Genomic DNA, 19,552 nt, shown 5'->3' with positions numbered 1-19,552 from the left:
GCGCGTGGCAGTGGCCATCTTGGAGCGGGGGGGGGGGGGGGGGGGTCTTAGACTGGCGGCTGCTCTGACTGCTGAAAAAAGGATGTTAAAGACTTTTTTTTTTGTTCCTCATGTGCTTGCAATTAGTCTTCCTGGCTGAAATCCGCAGGCCTGCTCCAACCTTTGTCAGTACCTGAGAGGCCTTGGCTTCATACTGCTATGGACTTCATCACAGATCTGCCTTCCTCCTCTGGCAATTCAGTCATACGGTCGTCACCAAAGAGGTCTTATTTTCCTCTACCGTACTTTACGTGTTAGCCACAGAAAGCAGTAGAATATTGAAGAAATCAGGTGACACCTTTTTATAAAATTTTTTATTTATCCTTTTTCTTGTAGCTCGTCTCTAGCCGTGTGACGCACCTCTCAAAGTCCTCCTTTGTAGGTAGAGCTTTAATGTAGGCTTTAAGATCCCACTCGTCCTCAGACTCATCCGCATCTGTACCCCTTGAGCGGCCCGACAGTGTTGGGGAAGCAGCGCCAGAGTCCTGTGACCGTGCCGACACAGAGACGCGCGTGGCAGCAGCCATCTTGGAGCGGGGGGGGGGGGGGGGTCTTAGATTGGCGGCTGCTCTGACTGCTGAAAAAACGGTGAATGGAGCCCGAGTCAGTCTGAGACTGTGCCGTGTAGTCTCTCTTCTTCTTTTCCCGGTCCCTGCCCCTGCTGTAATTTAAAGAGCCAGTGGTCTTTGGTTATGCCTATCCCTGGCCGCAATAAAATCTGCACATTCCTGGTACATGTTGCTGGATCTTTAGTGCCCATAGCATTAACGTCCCTTGACTCCATTCTTGCCTGTCGTCTGCCCTGCCCTGCCTGTCCCCGACTATGCATTTGTCTCATGTTACTGTACTTCATCTCACCTTGCTTTCTATGCAAGCAAGTGCCAGGGGTAGCAACCTGGGGGTCGACTGCTGCAGCAAGCCCATCCTGCCTTGCGGCTGGCTCTGGTGAAGACCAGTGGCCCTTTACACTCTGCTCCTTGGTGCGGCTTTCACCATCTCTTGCATAGGCTTAGCAGAACCACTATCATTCAGCTGTAGAGTAAGATCCGGCCCTGGATCCCAGCAAAATCTCCAGAGTGGTCACCCAGCAAAACCAACAGATTGCACAGCAATCTCAAAAAATGCAACAGCTTTCCGCTATGATGCAATAAGTTCTTGCAGCTCAACAATCTCTGCCTACACCCACATCGCCACCACTGTCAGCAGCATCTATGTTAGGACCAAATCTACGCCTAGCGCTACCCTCCAAATTTGACACAGGGACCCTAAGCTGTGCAAGTGCTTTGGCAAACCAATTCACCATAGAAAGCTCCAAGGTGGTGTTCGTAATCAGTCTTCTCTCTAGGAAAGCCTTGGCAGTGGCTACACCCCTGTGGCTTTGGAATGTTCCAGTCATTGCTAATTTCCAATCCTTCCTGTCAGAATATATGGTGCATCTTTGAAGAGCCAGCACTTGCTTCATCTGCTGAGGGCTGCCCTACTGAACCTACAGCAAGGGAATTCTTCTGAAGTACGCAGAACAATTCTGAACCCTGGCCACATAGTTTGACTACAACAGTGCTGCTGTTGTAACCACTTACGAGAAGGGTCTTGCCAGCTGTGTGAAAGGATGTGCCTTCCTGCCTTTATCTCCCCTGTTTCTTGAACGACTTGATCCATCTGGCTTCCCAGATTGACGCTTGGGTCTCTCAAAAAGGGATGAAGAGATCTGCCAAGAGTGCAAATTGGTTTGTCCTCGCTGTGCCATTTGGTTGGCACCAGCGTTTCCTGCTCCCCTGAGAAACCCATGCAAGTGGACGCCTGACACCAGTAGAGAGAACTCCATTTCAGAAACAAAACTTGTACCTGGACTGTTCGAGTCCCGATTATTTCCACTTAAAACTGCCCACAGTGTCCTCAGAGACCAGGAAATGCCTGCAGATAGGCAATGTTAGAGAGGCATCCCTCTGTGTGAACACATCCTCTCTATGACTGTCCTTGCCAGGCTGAGTCTCTAATTCTTCCGGACAGCAGTACTAGACTACTGCTTTCCTGGATTCTGGCTCAACAGGTCCGGCTTTATAAATTAGTGAGACTATCCAATACTGTATGGAAACAGTTCCCCTTCAAGTGGGTGCTCTGCATAAAGAAGAGGTTTCTTTCTATGTGCTACCCTGTTCCTCTTCGCCTGGGGCTCCTGTTGCTTCAACGCCATACTCCTACCCTGGATTGAAATTAGCGTGAGGTAATTCATTGGGATCATGCCTGCCCTACACAATGCATCAAGGCCCCTCGCCCTCTCATCTGCTCTCCATTTCTGTCTAAGTCTCTGTCAGCTTTACTTGCTGTCTACCAGGACTATTCCGCCTCATCGAAAATATGATTGCCCAGTCAGCCTCCTACCACGGGGTAGAGGATACCCACTCTCAATACTCGTAACTCAGGCCATGTCAGCCTACATAAAGGAGAATCTTCAGAAAGGATTTATCTAAAAGTCCACTTCTCCTGCCCGCACCAGATTCTTTTTTGTCCATCAGAAGGACAACTCCCTGGAGACCTTTCATAAGGATGTTAAAGACTTTTTTTTTTTTTGTTCCTCATGTGCTTGCAATTAGTCTTCCTGGCTGAAATCCGCAGGCCTGCTCCAACCTTTGTCAGTACCTGAGAGGCCTTGGCTTCATACTGCTATGGACTTCATCACAGATCTGCCTTCCTCCTCTGGCAATACAGTCATACGGTCGTCACCAAAGATGTCTTATTTTCCTCTACCGTACTTTACCGTGTTAGCCACAGAAAGCAGTAGAATATTGAAGAAATCAGGTGACACCTTTTTATAAATTTTTTTATTTAACAACCACATTTTCTGACAGAGAAGAGTCGAACAGTAGGGGTAAGCACACCCCGAGCAGGTAAATAACCATAATGAAATGAACAGTGGGCCCATAGACATGGGTAAGTATTCCAGAGAAGGACATATATCACAGACAACAAAGTTAATGCGTGGCAGGCTTGCCCACTAGTATAGTAAGGAAGCCTGCTAACATAACAAAGAAAGAAAGAAGCATTCAGCTCAATGTGCAGGAGCATAGGAAAAAGTTGATGGTAGATTAGAGTCAGCTGAGAAATAAAGAACAAAGCGGGGGGAAGAGGAAAAGGGGGGGAAAAGGAGGGAAGGAAAGAAAGGGGAGCAGAAAGTAAGAGGAAGAAGAAAAAAGGGGGGGGAGGGGACAGGTATGAGGGAGTGAGGGAGGGGGGAGGAGAGTGGGGAAGGTTATTCGAAGCAAAGAGGTAGGATCCAGTATGGGGGACCAGACCCAATGAAGGGGGGACAGCGCATATGTCTAGGGCATAATCTTTAGGTCCACTGGAGGTCGGAGATGGATATGTTTGAAGCAGTAGTCCATATTTATCTGTGTTCTGAAACTCATTCCATGCCAGCCATGTGCTCGCAAAACGAACATTTTGGTCATGTAACACAGAGGTCAAATCTTCCATTCTCATAAGCTCTTTCACCTTGGCAACCCACAGTGAGATTGGTGGGAAAACTGTGCCATGACCAAAAAGCATAGGAGAGAACGCCTTTACTTCTTAGTAGAAATCTCAGTGTGGTGAAGAAGAAAAAGGGCTAGGGAGAGCTCAACCTCAAGGCCAGTGACCCGACATGTGATCTCCTTAACCTTATCCCAAAAGACTGAGTACCAGGCAGGACCAAAAAATGTGTAGGTGGGTGCCCTCTGCAGTCCCACATATCCAACAGGTGAAGTCCACCTCGGGCCAAATCACATGCAATCGTACAGGTACCTGGTACCAGCAGGATAGAATTTTATAACCTGCCTCCTGAAAGCGTGCGCTTTTATAAACGAGGGACAAGATCCCTGTCCCGGAATCAGGGAGAGTTGGAAGTCATTTTCCCATGAAAATGGGAAATGGAGGAGGCTCCTGGTCAGGAGGGGCCACCAGATCATTATAGAGAAGTGGTAGCACGTAGTGGAGTTGGCCAGATCGCAACACACCTCGAAATACGTATTGGATGTAGGGAATTGTGCAGCAGAAGGAAGTGTGTGAGATGAGTGATACGCCAGGTGCCAAGTGGTCTCGGGTCAGACAGGACCTCTAGTTCAGTAGGAGTCAGCCATGCCGAACGGGATATAAAATTGAAAGCCCTGTATTTGTTGGCAATCACCCAGGAGCCGAAACCGGGAACTGAGATCCCTGGTACAAAATCAGGATGGCCAATGATCAAGGTCATGGGAGAGGAGAAGGCAAAGGGCCACATGTATCATCCGGCGAATGGATGATTTTCGGTGGAAAGTGCCGATTTGCGTCTTTTTTATTCGAAAATGGCGGATTTGCGAATAAAATATTCGCAAATCGGCACTTTCCGACGAGTACACCAGGGGGCGGAAAGGGGGCGTGTAGTGGTCCGCGCGATTTACCATCCGTTCCGCCCAAATGTACGCCGAAAACCTACTCCAGTCCTCAGCTGGCGTAGGTTTTCGGCGGTGCGCACCGGCGTGCACGGGATTTATGTAGAGGCAGTCCGCCTCTACATAAATCTCCGTAGCGCCGGAGCTGCGGGGGCATTTATAAGTCAGGCGTAAAAAACGCTGGACTTAATAAATGCCACCCAATATCTTTTAGAGGTCTGCCTTTAGCCCTACGGCTGGTCAGTCTCCTCTTTCAGCACATCTTTTGTCTTCATGGATTACCCCTCAACATAGTCTCTGATAGAGATGCTCTAAGTTTTGGTGAGCCCTTTGCCATTGTCTGCAGGTAAAACTGAACTTTTCCTCTGCCCATCATCCTCAGTGTAATGGACAGGTTGTTTGGGTTAACCAAATCCTGGGGAGATACCTGAGTCATTTTGTGTCTGTTCAAGACGATTGGGCCAGTCTGTTACCTTGAGCCATATACAATTGCCAATATCTACCTCGCTAACTCTAATCAAGGATCAGGATGAGACATATTACTGGAGGTGGATGGCTTTGTGGAGGTGGTCTTGGAGGATATTGGGAGGAGATTTGATGATGGATCCCCTGGTGGACTCCTCCACCGGCAGGTTGACAGTCCTCCGCATAACTAGGGCTTAAGGGAAAAAGGCTTTACACTTGTAATGTCTGTACCTGTTTAGACCTTAGTGCAGTCCTCTGCCGAGACTGCGCTTTTGGTCATGATTCAGTGTCTGAATTGTAGGTTTCCTTTGCACCAGTTCACCCCCACACCCATCTGGTTTCTGCTAGCCTTGTGCCAGGCTGCAGATGGTTTAGACTGAGTACTGATGGATAGGTTCCTTGGCAACTTATCTCCCTTATCTGTTAGTCTGGGTTCTGTGTGGAGGCCTTGGATTGTTACTCTGGCATCTCATAAGAAGTCCACTTGTCCTCTTAGACACTGCTTGCGACAGTTTCTTGTAGCTTGAGCTGCCATTTCATACTTGGAATTCTGACCTCTTTGCCTTTATTGTGCTTGTCTGTCTTGTTCTATGTTTCACTTACCAAGTGAAAGTAACGTCATCCCAGTTGTCGCCAACTGCTTAGGGTTTGGCTGGCAAGTAGGCAAAGATAGTCTTGGAGGGCCTAGCGCTAGGGCTCACACTGTGTGTCTGCATCTACATTGCTCAAGATTTCTCTTTTCACATCCATTCCGGGGTCTGGCTTTAAAATTCTGTCAGATACATTGGTCAATTATCTGTGTGGGCAAACACAGCCTTAGAGATGAGGATAGTTAGATGGTTCACATCTGGTGAGACTGTCTGGTCATCAAGGCTTAACCCAATTCACAGTTATGCATAATTGATTGCAGAAGACTGCAGCCATAATGAGACGTTTTGAAAAGTGTGGAGTGGCTGGATCATTTTTATGGAGTTTCCACCTCTGATATACTGAACTTTTGATACAATTACATCTTTTTCAAAATCTAAATTTGTCCTACAGGAAACTTTGTGTGCCTCTCTGCTCCCCTGTCGCCATTCCCCCTTATCCTTCTCCCTTCCCCCTGCATTACATTTTTTTCTTCCCCCTTTTTTCTTTTTCTCTATTCATACAGTCTTAAGAGACCGGCTGTTCTGTGACCCGTCCAGGTCACGGAACATCCGGTGTCAGAAAAGATCATCCTGGCCATGCGTGCCCGCATCAGAATTCCCCACTGCACACAATGGAGCGTGCAGCCAGAGCCACACTCCCAATTGTGTGAACTGGCAGGGTTTTTTGCGGCTGCAATAAAATGAATAGCGGCCATAGAAAACTGACATGTCAGTTTCTTGCGGCGCCGCTCGGCCGAACTGTATACTATGTGTATATACTCCGACCAGGATTCCCTCAGTTGCAGCACTACGTAAGTACTGTAGTAATCACGACCTTGATCACCACGGTACTAACATAGTGTGAACATAGCCTTATACAGCTTTCATCTACAGCATTATGCTTCACATGCAATTCGACTGATAGTATATCACTGGTTTATAACTGCTAGATTTGAATAAGTGCTTTGCATTTTGTTGATATTCCACATATTACTACCCCAATATTGTATGCAATTACTTTTTCTAATGGCATTGTGACTTTTATAACTGAATAACAACAAGATTGCACATTGACTCAGATTTACTGAAATCTGAAATGTGCATCTGACCAGACAGTCTTTAATTTCAACAGATTTCTCAAAGTGTATAAGACTGATTAATAAATCTGGCACATGTGAAGGTGCTATAGTCTAAGGGAGGCATTTATTAAGTCCGGCGTTTTTTACGCCGGACTTAAAAATGCCCCCGCAGCTCCGGCGGTACGGGGATTTATGTAGAGGCGGACTGCCTGTACATAAATCCTGTGCGCGCCGGTGCGCACCGCCGAAAACCTACGCCAGCTGAGGACTGGAGTAGGTTTTCGGCGTACATTTGGGCGGAACGGATGATAAATCGCGCGGACTCTGAGTCCGCGCCCTCCGTTCCGCCCACTTCCCGCCTACTTTCCGCCCCCTTTCCGCCCCCTGGCGTACTCGGCGGAAAGTGCTGATTTGCGATTATTTTATTCGCAAATCGGCCATTTGCGTATAAAATAATACGCAAATCGGCACTTTCCGCCAAAAATCATCCGTCCGCCGGATGATAAATGTGGCCCTAAGTTCAAACAAACTATTAGTTGGCTTACTTCAAAGCTATTACTGATGCCACATTCCATTTGACCTAACTTAGATCATACTACTTTTGTTGGATTGGTTGAAAAGCATCTAAAGCGTATAACCAGTATAATACAAATCACGTTTTTGACACATTTGCAATAGTAAATCTGGGCCAGTGTCTATTCAGATCATTGGTCTGTGTGTAGTGGAGCGTAGAACAAGTTCAGAGCTTTGGATGCTCTTTGTAACCACGCTTTTCTCTAGCCAAAACATTGGGATAATGAACAAAGGACTATTTTATTAATTCCGAAGTTTCTAATAGGAAAGAGTTTGTCTCAACTGAGCTGAATATGAGATACCTTAATTTAAAAGGATCTGATTCTAACACAATGGGGGAGATTTATCAAAGAGTGTAATATTTAGATTGGTGCAAACTGGCCACAGCAACCAATCATTGCTCAGCTTCCAGCTCTCGTGGAAAGAAAGAGGAGCTGTGATTGGTTGCTGGGGGAAGTTTGCGCCAGTCTAAATTTTACACCCTTTGATAAATCTCCCCCAATATCCCTTAACATCCTAATCATATTTGAGTGTAAATGAATCAATATTATTAATCTTGTTATTGCAGATATGATGTTTCATCGTTATTTGGTGTTGCGGGTGATTTGGGCCTACATGCTTTCTATCCTTGTAACATACTTTATCACTCTTTGCCTATTCCCTGGATTGGAGTCAGAAATCAGGGACTGCACAATGGGAGAATGGCTTCCTATTCTTATCATGGCTATTTTTAACCTGTCAGACTTTGTTGGCAAGGTGAGTGTTTTTTTATTTCTTTTTAATAATCAGTATTGTTTTCATTACGTCTTTAAGTTAAAGCGTAACTGTCATTTCAGGGTCATTTTTCTGAAAACATTAAATATCAACAGTACAAGCGATTTTAAGAAACTCTGTAATAGGTTTTATGTACTAAAAGAGTTTCCTTCTGTACTGAAAAAGCAATCTCCCAGCCTCCCCCCTCACTGCAGAAGGAGCAGGATTTCTGTCTCCATTATGTGGCTATGGAGAGGGGAGGGGCTGTTAGGAGTGACTGAGCACGGAGCAGCCCTGCACAGCACAACACCCTGCAATCTTCTCTCAGTAAGTTCATAGATAAGCACTTACCTTTCTGACACCTGAATTTAGCGTTTTAGCTGCCCTGACAGTCTAGAAACAGCTGACCTTCATGTCACCTCTTCCTGCTCCCTCATCTCCCCCAGCCCCTCCCCCCTTCATAGGCTTACAATGGAGAGAGCAGAGCCAGTCTTCACTGGCTTCTCTGTAATGAAAACGTGTTTGCCTGATAATGCACAGATAAGAAGTCAGGGGGGGGAGGCTGGGAGATTGCTTTTTGAGTACAGAAAGAGGCTTTTTTTGGCTGATGAAACCTATTACAGAGTTTCTTAAAATCGCTTATACTACTGATTTCTGCAATAAAAAAAAAACATGACAGTTACGCTTTAATGCAATGCATTGCTATTTTTCCTGTCAAAAAACAGAGACCCCAATGGAATGTGACAGAGCCTATTATACATTAATGTAGTCTGTTGGTCACTACTAATGTCCATCGAATGACAAATCCAGCAGAACATTCTGTTATGTTGCTCATGGCAACAAATTAGATTTTAACTGTCTATTTGAAAATAAATGTAGGTAATTGAAAAGTAAGAAAATATGACTATGAGGTAACAATAGTTCTAATTTAGTTTTTAACCTTGCCCTCAAATATATTATACAGTACTCAAAGATATTATACAGAAAAGAGCGCCCCTTTAACAGTGACTTCCCTTTAAGAGAAACATGGGTCTCGTCCCAATAAGAGTGACTTGGGTCCCATACCTTTAAGAGCGACTTGGGTCCATTTAAGAGTGACTTGGGTCCCGTCCCTTTAAGAGCTACATGGATCCCTTTAAGAGCTACATGGATCCCTTTAAGAGAGACTTGGATCCCTTTAAGAGCGACCTGGGTCCCTCTTAAAGGGACCCAGGTCGCTCTTTAAAGGGACCCAGGTCGCTCTTTAAAGGGACCCAGGTCGCTCTTTAAAGGGACCCAGGTCGCTCTTTAAAGGGACCCAGGTCGCTCTTTAAAGGGACCCAGGTCGCTCTTTAAAGGGACCCAGGTCGCTCTTTAAAGGGACCCAGGTCGCTCTTTAAAGGGACCCAGGTCGCTCTTAAAGGGACCGATTTAGCTCTTAAAAGGGACCCATTTTGCTCTTAAAGGGACACATTTAGCTCTTAAAGGGACATATTTCGCTCTTAAAGGGACCCATTTTGCTCTGAAAGGGACGTATTTCGCTCTTAAAGGGACCCAGGTTGCTCTTAAAGGGACCAAGGTCACTCTTAAAGGGACCAATTTATCTCTTAAAGGGACATATTTTGCGCTTAAAGGGACATATTTCGCTCTTAAAGGGACCAAGGTCGCTCTTAAAGGGACCCAGTTCGAGCGAAACGGGTCTCTAAGAGCAAAATATTTCCTTTAAAGGGACCCATTTCGCTCTTAAAGGGACCTGGGTCGCTCTTACAGGTACTTAGTTCGCTCTTAAAGAGACCCATTTAGACCGGCTTGGGTCCCTTTAAGAGCGGCTTTGGTACCGTCCCTTTAAGAGCAGCTTGGATCCCGTACCTGCTACATGGCTGCCTCAGCTCTGCTCTTTTACTGACTGACCTCTGCTACTTATAATGGTAAAGATCATTGCTCGGTTACCATGACAATCTTACTTATGTCAGGGAGACAAAATCGTTTAGGACCTTCCATATATATTATATCTTCTTTTGGCCAATAGTGGACATGTGACTGTGGATGGTGTGATACAATGCATGACGAGACCTTAAAGTTCCTATTGGCTGCTATATTTCAGCTATTTGCATATGTGCTGTGATTGGCTGTCAGCGGTTAGAGTGTGGCCATTATTTGCAATGGGCCATTATTTTCTATGGGAAATTTGGGGTCTTTAAACGTAAATTTCTTAAACGACAAATCTGATCGAAACGAAAAATAGATAGCACACCACACACACCACACACCGCCGAGGGCTTCGAAACGCAGTTTGAACGGAGTCTGTGCGCAAAGCGGTTCGGGCTGTATTACGCGCAGAAAAATGGCTGGAAGAAGAAACGGAAGAAGAAGAAGAAGAAGAAGAATACGGATTACAATATAGTGCTTTTCAAGCACTATAATTATATTGTATAAGGGGTTTGAGACCAGAGACTGAGGTGAAGCAGATGAATTTCAGTTAGAGGCTGGTTAGAGGTTTGAAGCTGAATGAGGCCCTGGTAAGCGCCTGCAAACCCCCGGTGGGCCCCAAGCAGGAGTAGGCCCCGCCCCCCAGTCAGGGAGCACGGTCCCCCCGCATCGGGGGCCCCCGTGCTCCTGGGGGGCCCACTCAGCCGCCGATAGCTGGCCGGCACCTTCCCTTCCTTGTGATCGCAAGCTTGCGATCACAAGGGTGCTGCCGCCGCCGCCTCCCCGACAGATGAGCAGCTGCTGGTCCCGGCAGCGTCATCACCACTGAGCTCTGTGCGCGGTGCGGCTGCTAGGACTTCCGGTTCACGTAGCGCATACCCGTGAACCGGAAGTCCCAGCCGCTGCGGCGCGCACGGAGCTCGGTGTTGATGGCGCTGTCCAGGACCAGGAGCTGCTCGTCTGTCGGGGAACAGTGGAGAAGAGACCAACGATGGGGGAGCGTGTTGACAGGTGAGTTGAGTTTCAGTTTTGTTTTTTTTATCATAGGAGGGAGATGGACAACATGAGGGGGGTGGGGGAGAGATGGACAACATGAGGGGAGGGGAGAGATGGACAACATGGGGGAGAGATGGACAACATGGGGGAGAGATGGACAACATGAGGGGGGGGGGGGGGAGATGGACAACATGAGGGGGGGGGGGAGAGATGGACAACATGGGGGGGGAGAGATGGACAACATGGGGGGGGAGAGATGGACAACATGGGGGGGGAGAGATGGACAACATGGGGGGGGAGAGATGGACAACATGAGAGGGGGGGGGGAGATGGACAACATGGGGGGGGAGAGATGGACAACATGAGAGGGGGGGGGAGATGGACAACATGGGGGGGGAGAGATGGACAACATGGGGGGGAGAGATGGACAACATGGGGGGGGAGAGATGGACAACATGGGGGGGGAGAGATGGACAACATGGGGGGGGAGAGATGGACAACATGAGAGGGGGGGGGAGAATGGACAACATGGGGGGGGAGAGATGGACAACATGAGAGGGGGGGGAGATGGACAACATGGGGGGGGAGAGATGGACAACATGAGAGGGGGGGGGGGAGATGGACAACATGGGGGGGGGGAGAGATGGACAACATGAGAGGGGGGGGGGAGATGGACAACATGGGGAGGAGATGGACAACATGGGGAGGAGATGGACAACATGGGGAGGAGATGGACAACATGGGGAGGAGATGGACAACATGGGGGGGAGATGGACAATATGAGGGGGCTATAGGGGGGAGATGGACAACATGAGGGGGCTATAGGGGGGATGGACAACATGAGAGGGCTATAGTGGGAATGGAAAACATGAGGGGGCTATGGGGGAGGATGCACAACATGAGGGGGTTATGGGGAGATGGAAAACATGAGGGGGCTATGGGGGGGTTGGACAACATGAGGGGGCTATAGGGGGCAATGGACAACATGAGGGGGCTATTACTGAGGAATCGACAACATGAGGGGGCCATATGGGGTGAATGGACATGAGGATATCTATATTGAAGGACAATTTGAGGGGGCTATATATATGGGGATGGACAGCATAAGGGGGGTACCTATATGGGGGATGGACAATATGGGGTGCAATTTATAAGGGGGACAACAGAGGGGGGACCATATACTGTAAGGAATATATGAGTGAGGGCGTACAGGGGCCAATACAGATGTGCAGTTTGTAGAGAGATGAGGATGGTGACATAGTGAGGAGCCTAATATGTCTGTCTGGCAGATTCTGTGGATTCGTGGCTCATAGAAGTTCTCATTATGGCCCAGGACGAATGGAGAAGATGAAAAGGGAAGAACTCCGATCAGAAAAGACGTCCCCTGTGAGTCACCTGATATATTTGCACTGTAACGTATATGGTGTATAGAACCTGTGTAGAGCTGTGTCTACCTCTATATGACTGGATGAGGTGATGGTGATCTGTGTACAGTGAATCTTATTCAGTAGCAGTGGTGGTGTTAGTCAGTATGTGGTGGTATTAGACAGTATGTGGTGGTATTTGTCAGTATGTGGTGGTATTTGTTGCTTGTAATTCGGTACTGTTTTTTATTGTTCTTAGTATACTAGATTTGGTCAGTAACAATATAGTGATGGTATTGGTTGTGGTGTGGCGGTAATATTTTCCCCTTGTATACTGGTATTATTGGTATACAGGATTTGTTCAGTAACAGTATGGCGGTAATATGTATGGTGATAATATTTCCCTCTGATATACTGGTATTATTAGTAATATCACTCTCAGTATACAGGATCTGGTCAGTAACAGTATGGCGGTAATTGTGGCGGTAATATGTATGGTGATAATATTTCCCGCCTATATAATGGTATTATTGGTAAAATCAGTCTCAGTATACAGGATCTGGTCAGTAATAGTATGGCGGTAATATGTGTGGGGATATTTGCTCTTTATATACTGGTGTCATTGGTAGCTGTATGACTTTTGTATCTAAGTATACAGTGTTATCATACAAAGGAAATTGTCTTATAGCCCAATTACACCGGCCAATTATCGGTAACAAGCGCTCCTAGGAAGCCCCATGTAAAAGTGTCAGAGATCAGCTGACAAGCAAATGCCCCATAGTCGGCTGATTTGATCTTTTGTGCGGCTGTAAAAATCATTGCTGTCGGCTGCACATCTCTGTGTATTCCTGCCCTGCTGATTAGCAATCGTTTGCAGCCCCATACTGCCCCAAATCACGCCATGTAACTGGACCCTTATTAATGTTACCATAGATAAGTATGGTGGCTGAAGGGTGGGCCCTAAGAATGATTTCCCCTGGTGGGCCCAAGGCACTCCAGTCCGACACTGCCTAAAAGTGTAACGGTCATCTTTTCAGGGCGGTTGGATACACTGTCAAAATCCTTCTGCCATGCTCCCGATGTATACACTCTGTCCGGGATTCCCTCTGACTTCTATGGCAGCCTATCTTTTGTAATAATTAATACAATAGATACATTGTGTAAACATAGCCTAAAGGATGGAAACAAATTAGGTAGGCCTTTGGCTGAATGTAAACAAATTGATACATAAAAGAATACAGAAAACCTGGCATTGTCCTTACTATCAGGCAAACACTAGATTGGGGTAGGGAACCTTTTTGGCTGAGAGAGCCATGAGCGCCAAATATTTTAAAATGTAATTCCGTGAGAGCCATACAAAATGTTTACATCTGAATTAAAAGTAAATGTTTGGATTTTATGTAAGACCAACACTTTTATAGTACAATAAGTCTCTTAATTCTTTTAATAACGTTGTTATGCTGTTGCTAACCAATGAAGAATATAGTACTTCTCACAATTAATGTGATTTCTGGTACCCTTTATGCCTGGAGAGCTGAGAGATCCCCTTCAAGCTGGGAAAGCTGGGTGATTGGCTTTATGCTGTAAAAGCTGGCTGACCCCCCCCCCCCCCCCCACTCATGTTGGGAAAGCTGAGTGACCCCCTTCATGCTGGGTAATCTGGATGACTGACTTTATGCTGGGAAAGCTGGGTGACCCCCTTCCTGTTGGGAAAGCTGAGTGACCCCCTTCATCTTGGGAAAGCTGATTGACCCCCTTCATGCTTGGAAAGCTGGGTGACACCCCCCCCCCCCCCCTCATGCTGGAAAGCTGAGCGACCCCTCCCCTGCTGGGAAAGCTGAGTAACTCCCCCTCATGCTAGGAAAGCTGGGTGACCACCTGCATGCTGGCTACCCCGCGACCAGACACAATCACCCCACCATCTCCCTCATCCCTCTCTCCACTCCCCGCTTGGGGTTTACTTACAGTTGCCGGGTTGCTCTTCTCCCTCAGGGTGCTCAAAAGTCTGCTGGGGACCTCAGTGGACCCCCTGCCTCTGTGGACCCTCGAGCAGCGCTCCCGTCCAGAGCCAGATGCGTCCATCAAAAGAGCCACATCTGGCTCACGAGTCATAGGTTCCTGACCGCTGCAGTAGATACCAGATTCCTCTGTATGGGTTTCAGTTAGCATTGGGACTGCAAAGTGGTGCTCTACTGAAGTACCAACCATCACATGTAAGAAAAGCTAGTGGTACCACAATGTTGGAGAGAGCATGCTGGAGTGAACGGCCATCGCTTATGTTGAACGCACCTGCTGTCAGTATTCCCCACTCATATGGGCATTGTATAAAGGATAATGAAAGCTTTATCAATGGTTAAGTGCTGCTTTTCTCCATGTTCTTCTTACATGTGATGCTAAAAAAATTAAATCAGTAATTTTGTTGTCAAAAATACTAGCCAACTACCTCAGTACCTTCCTCTCTTTCCTATATTATCCTTGTATAGAACGTCAACTGTTGTGCTCCACAGCACTCACTTCCACCATATGAATGCTAGCAAACAGGCAAAATCAGGCATTCTGCCGTGTGTATAATCTCTTTAGAGAGTTAAGGCCCTATTCCATGGAGCGATTATCGGCTGCATCGGACAATATCGGCCGCTACGGGCCGATAATCGTTTTGTGGAATAAAAGGCAACGGTCAGTCAACATCGTTCATGTCGGCTGATCGTTGCAGTCGTTTGTCTTTCAAACATGTTGAAAAACAAACGACTGATATAGTAGTGATCTGCTGCCTTCGCTCCGTGGAATAGGAGCGGCGGCAGCAGACCGCCACTATCCTCTATGAGCTGCCTGGGCAATCTAGCGTCTCCCCGCAGCCCCTCCCGCACTTACACACTCACTGCCAGTAGTCCATGGAGGCCATTTCTAAGCATTTTTGATTATTTATGGAAGTTATGGAAAAAGCAGATTTGAGGAAGATGCAACAGAACGTAGTATGGCATTGGATTTGATGTCTGATAGACAGGATGTAAGTAAAACTTTTTTTTTTTATGCAGTAGGCTTGAGTAAAATATGGAGCCATTAACAGTGATTGATGTGATTGTGATGATGTAATGATTTTTGGTGTTGAATTGGATGGGGAAAAGATGAAGGTGGACAAGAAGGAGATGTTATATCAAGGTAAATTTGAGTTTCAGCAGAAAAAAATGTAGTATTGAAAGCAATTTGTGGCGCTGAGGGAGCCCTGAGCATACATCAAAAAAGGGCCCTTGTCTGGAGTACCCCTTTAACTGGGTACTGAGAGCTACCTAAAAAGAATAATTGGAATTACTGTTCAATATTTTATTAGGTAAATGTGTAAAAACAAGTGAAAAGGAAAACTGAACATGATGCATATAGCAACCAAATAGAAAGTTTCCCTCTAGATTTTCTTTTGAAAAGTTTATTTTGCTGTATTTTTTGTAATCCCTCCCACCATTTACTTGCTGGTATTGAAAATATGTTATAATACAAATTTATAATTTTTTAAATTTTTTATTTCTACCAGATACTGGCAGCAGTGCCATATGAATGGCGTGGTATCAACCTGCTTATTTGTTCTAGCTTGCGTGTTGTGTTTATTCCACTTTTTATAATGTGCGTATATCCAAGTGGAAAACCTACCTTTAGTCACCCAGCCTGGCCATGCATCTTTTCTCTGCTAATGGGCATCACCAATGGATATTTTGGCAGTGTTCCTATGATTCTTGCATCCGGCCTAGTTGTACCAGAGCAGCGGGAGCTAGCAGGTATGTCCTCAACTTGTAATTTAATAATCATGTTGTATTAATTGGTTATGATAATAATAGTAATATAGTATACTATTATTATTATTATATATTTTTAGGTGTATGACAGGTTGAATGCTTCCATTCGTTAATCCACCGACTATACGCATTATGTGCAAAGCATTATAACTAGAGATGAGCGAACCTCGAGCATGCTCGAGTCCATCCGAACCCGATCGTTCGGCATTCAATTAGCGGTAGCTGCTGAAGTTGGATAAAGCTCTAAGGCTGGGTTCACACTAAGTATATTTCAGTCAGTATTGTGGTCCTTATATTGCAACCAAAACCAGGAGTGGATTAAAAACACAGAAAGGCTCTGTTCACACAATGTAGAAATTGAGTGGATGGCTGCCGTTTAATGGCAAATATTTACTGTTATTTTAAAACAACGGCTGCTGTATTGAAATAATGGCAGTTATTTACTGTTATTTGGCGGCCATCCACTTAATTTCAACATTGTGTGAACAGATCCTTTCTGTGTTTTTAATCCACTCCTGGTTTTGGTTGCAATATGAGGACCACAATACTGACTGAAATATACGTAGTGTGAACCCAGCCTAAGGTTGTCTGGAAAACATGGACACAGCCAATTACTATATCCATGTTTTCCACATAGCCTTAGGGCTTTATCCAACTTCAGCAGCCACCGCTAATCAAATGCCGAACGATCGGGTTCAGATGGACTCTATGCGCATAGCATACATTAAAGGGTTTTTTTCAGAAATCAATAGTACAGGCAATTTTAAGAAACTTTGTAATTGGTTTCATTAGCCGAAAAATGCATTTTTATCATGAAAAAGCAGTTTGAAGCTCTCCCCCCTGTCTTCATTGTTCTCTACGGAGAGGGGAGAGATGAGGCACCAAAACAGGACAACAAAGAGTTAATTTACAGATACATCATTGTGCTATCTCCTCTGACATCAGCACTGACCTCTTTGACCTCTGAATAGAGGCATCCGATGAGATTTCCTGATTCTGAGCAGTGGATGACAGAAAGGAGAGGAGGGGGGGGGACCTGGGAAAAGTCTTTTTAAATGCAGATAATGGCATATTTGCCTAATAAACCCAATTACGAAATTTCTTAAAATCGCATGGACTATTGATTTCTGCAAAAAAAATTTTAACGACAATGACTCTTTAACCCTTTAACCCCTAGACGACCCAGGGCGTATAGTTACGCCATGGAAGTCTGTCCCCAGACGACCTAGGGCGTAACTGTACGCCCTGGGTGTTTCTCCCGCTATGAAGCGCGCTCCGGAGCGGAGCGCGCTTCATAGCAGGTGGGGGCCGGCTACAGTGAGCAGCCGGGACCTCACCGGTAATGACACCCTGCAGCGATCGCGCTGTCGCGTGTCATTAACCCCTTAAGCGCCGTGATCGCGGCACGACCGCAGCGTTTAAGTGCAAGTGACAGGGGGAGTCCCCTGTCACTTACCGATCGGGACCCCCGCAGTGTGACTGCGGGGGTCCCGATCGGTAATACGGGCCGCCGGAGGTCTCTTACCTGCCTCCGTGCAGTCCGATCGGCGATCTGCTGCACTGAGCCTGCACAGGCAGGCTCAATGAGCAGAGCGCCGATAACACTGATCAATGCTATGCCTATGGCATAGCATTCATCAGAGTAGAAATCAAACTAATCTATGTAAAAGTCCCCCAAAGGGACTTCAAATGTGTAAAAAAAAGAAAGTTAAAAACACTATTACACTACCCCAAAACCCCTCCCCCAATAAAAGTTGAAATCACCCCCCTTTCCCATTATATAAATAAAACATATAAAAATAAATAAACAAATAAACATATAATATACCGTAGCGTGCGTAATTGTCTGATCTATTAAAATATAACAAGTGTCATTGCGAACGGTAAACGGCGTACACGAAAAGAGGGAAAAAAGTGCGCGGATTACCGATTTTATGTTACATTATATATAAAAAAATTTTTTTATAAAAAGTGATCAAAATGTCCGATCTTCACAAATCTGGTATTAATAAAAACTAGAGATAATGGCGGAAAAAAATGACACCCCATACAGCCCCGTAGGTGAAAAAATAAAACCGTTATAAGCGTCACAATAGTCCCATTTTATTTATATTTAATTGCCAAAAAAAAGGATTTCATTTAAAAAAAATATATAACATTAGAGAATCTGTGTAAACCTGCATATGGTTGTGTTCGGGCTGACCTATAGAATAATAGTATCATGTCGCTTTTACCATATAGTGCATTACGTAGACACAGGAACCCCCCAAACGTTACCATATTGCATTCTTTTTTGCGATTTCACCAATTTATATCTTCATAAATAATATATTTGGAATTCCATCATACATGTTATGGTAAAATGAATGACGCCATTACAAAGTACAACTATTCCTGTAACAAATAAGCCATTACATGGCCTTGTAGATAAAAAACTGAAAAATGCTAGAGCTCTTAGAAGGGGAGGAGGGAAAAACGGAAACACTAAGATCAAAATTTGCGTGGTCCACTGGGTCATTTTGGGCCTGGTCCTCAAAGGATTAAGGACTGTGCTAACTTTCGTTTTTGCGTTTTCGTTATTTCCTCCATGTGCTTAAAAGGCCATAGCACTTGCATTTTACACCTACAGACCCACATGAGCCCTTATTTTTTGCATCACTAATTGTACTTAATTGTAATAAAATATGCTGCGAAACCAGAAAAAAAATTATATGCGCAGTGAAATTGAAAAAAAAAACGCAATTATTTTTCATTGGGGGGGGCTTCATTTTTACGCTGTGTGTCCTATGGAAAAACTTAGTTGTTATATATGTTCCTCAAGTCATTACGATTAAAACAATATATAACATGTATAACTTTTATTGTATCTGATGGCCTGTAAAAAATTAAAACCATTGTTAACAAATATACGTTCCTTAACCCCTTAACGACATCGGGCGTAAACTTACGCCCTCGCGCCCTGGTACTTAGCGCATCAGGGCGTAAATTTACGCCCGATGTTACCCCGATCGCTGCGTGTTCGCACACAGCGATCGGGGAAGATGGCCTGCTATAAATCATAGCAGGCCATCATAGCTTCTCGGCACGGGGGGTGGTCAACACCCCCCGTGCTTACGATCGCCGCTATAGGCTGATCAATTCAGATCAGCCAATAGCGGCGATCGGAACCTTTCCGGGTCATCGATGACCCGGAAAAAAATGGCGGTTGGTGCTGTCCGTGGACGGCACTGACCGCCATTACTGTAAAAAGTAATGGTGGTCACCGTGCCACCGGCCGTTCACGGCGATCGGGCCGGTGGCACGGCGATCAGAGTCCCACAAAATAAAAAATACCTGCCCTGGACCCCTCAGCTAGGTAGCTGAGGGGTCCAGAGCAGGTATTTGTACATTACTCACCTGTCCCGGGGTCCTGATCGGCGTCTTCCGGGTTCACGGCGTCCTCCGTCATTCCGTTCGGTCTTCGGGTCTTTCCGGCGGTCCCAGTCGTCTTCTTTCGGCTCCAGCCTCATCATTTTCCGGAATTTGCGCTCTGCTGCCCTCTAGCGGCTAATATGT

General features: G+C 45.9%; 1 protein-coding gene across 1 annotated transcript in view; it reads left to right on the top strand.

Annotated features, from left to right (window-relative positions):
- Positions 1 to 19,552, top strand: part of SLC29A4 (solute carrier family 29 member 4) — a 122,033-nt gene that overhangs the window by 92,079 nt on the left and 10,402 nt on the right. Inside the window, exons 9-10 of the mRNA XM_069985334.1 lie at positions 7,760 to 7,947; positions 15,739 to 15,979. Of these exons, the coding sequence (XP_069841435.1) occupies positions 7,760 to 7,947; positions 15,739 to 15,979 (429 nt within the window). The remainder of the gene's footprint in view (positions 1 to 7,759; positions 7,948 to 15,738; positions 15,980 to 19,552) is intronic.

Source organism: Dendropsophus ebraccatus, chromosome 9 (genome assembly GCF_027789765.1).
Source record: "Dendropsophus ebraccatus isolate aDenEbr1 chromosome 9, aDenEbr1.pat, whole genome shotgun sequence".
NCBI classification, from domain to species: domain Eukaryota; kingdom Metazoa; phylum Chordata; class Amphibia; order Anura; family Hylidae; genus Dendropsophus; species Dendropsophus ebraccatus.
This window is presented reverse-complemented; position numbering and strand designations above follow the sequence as displayed.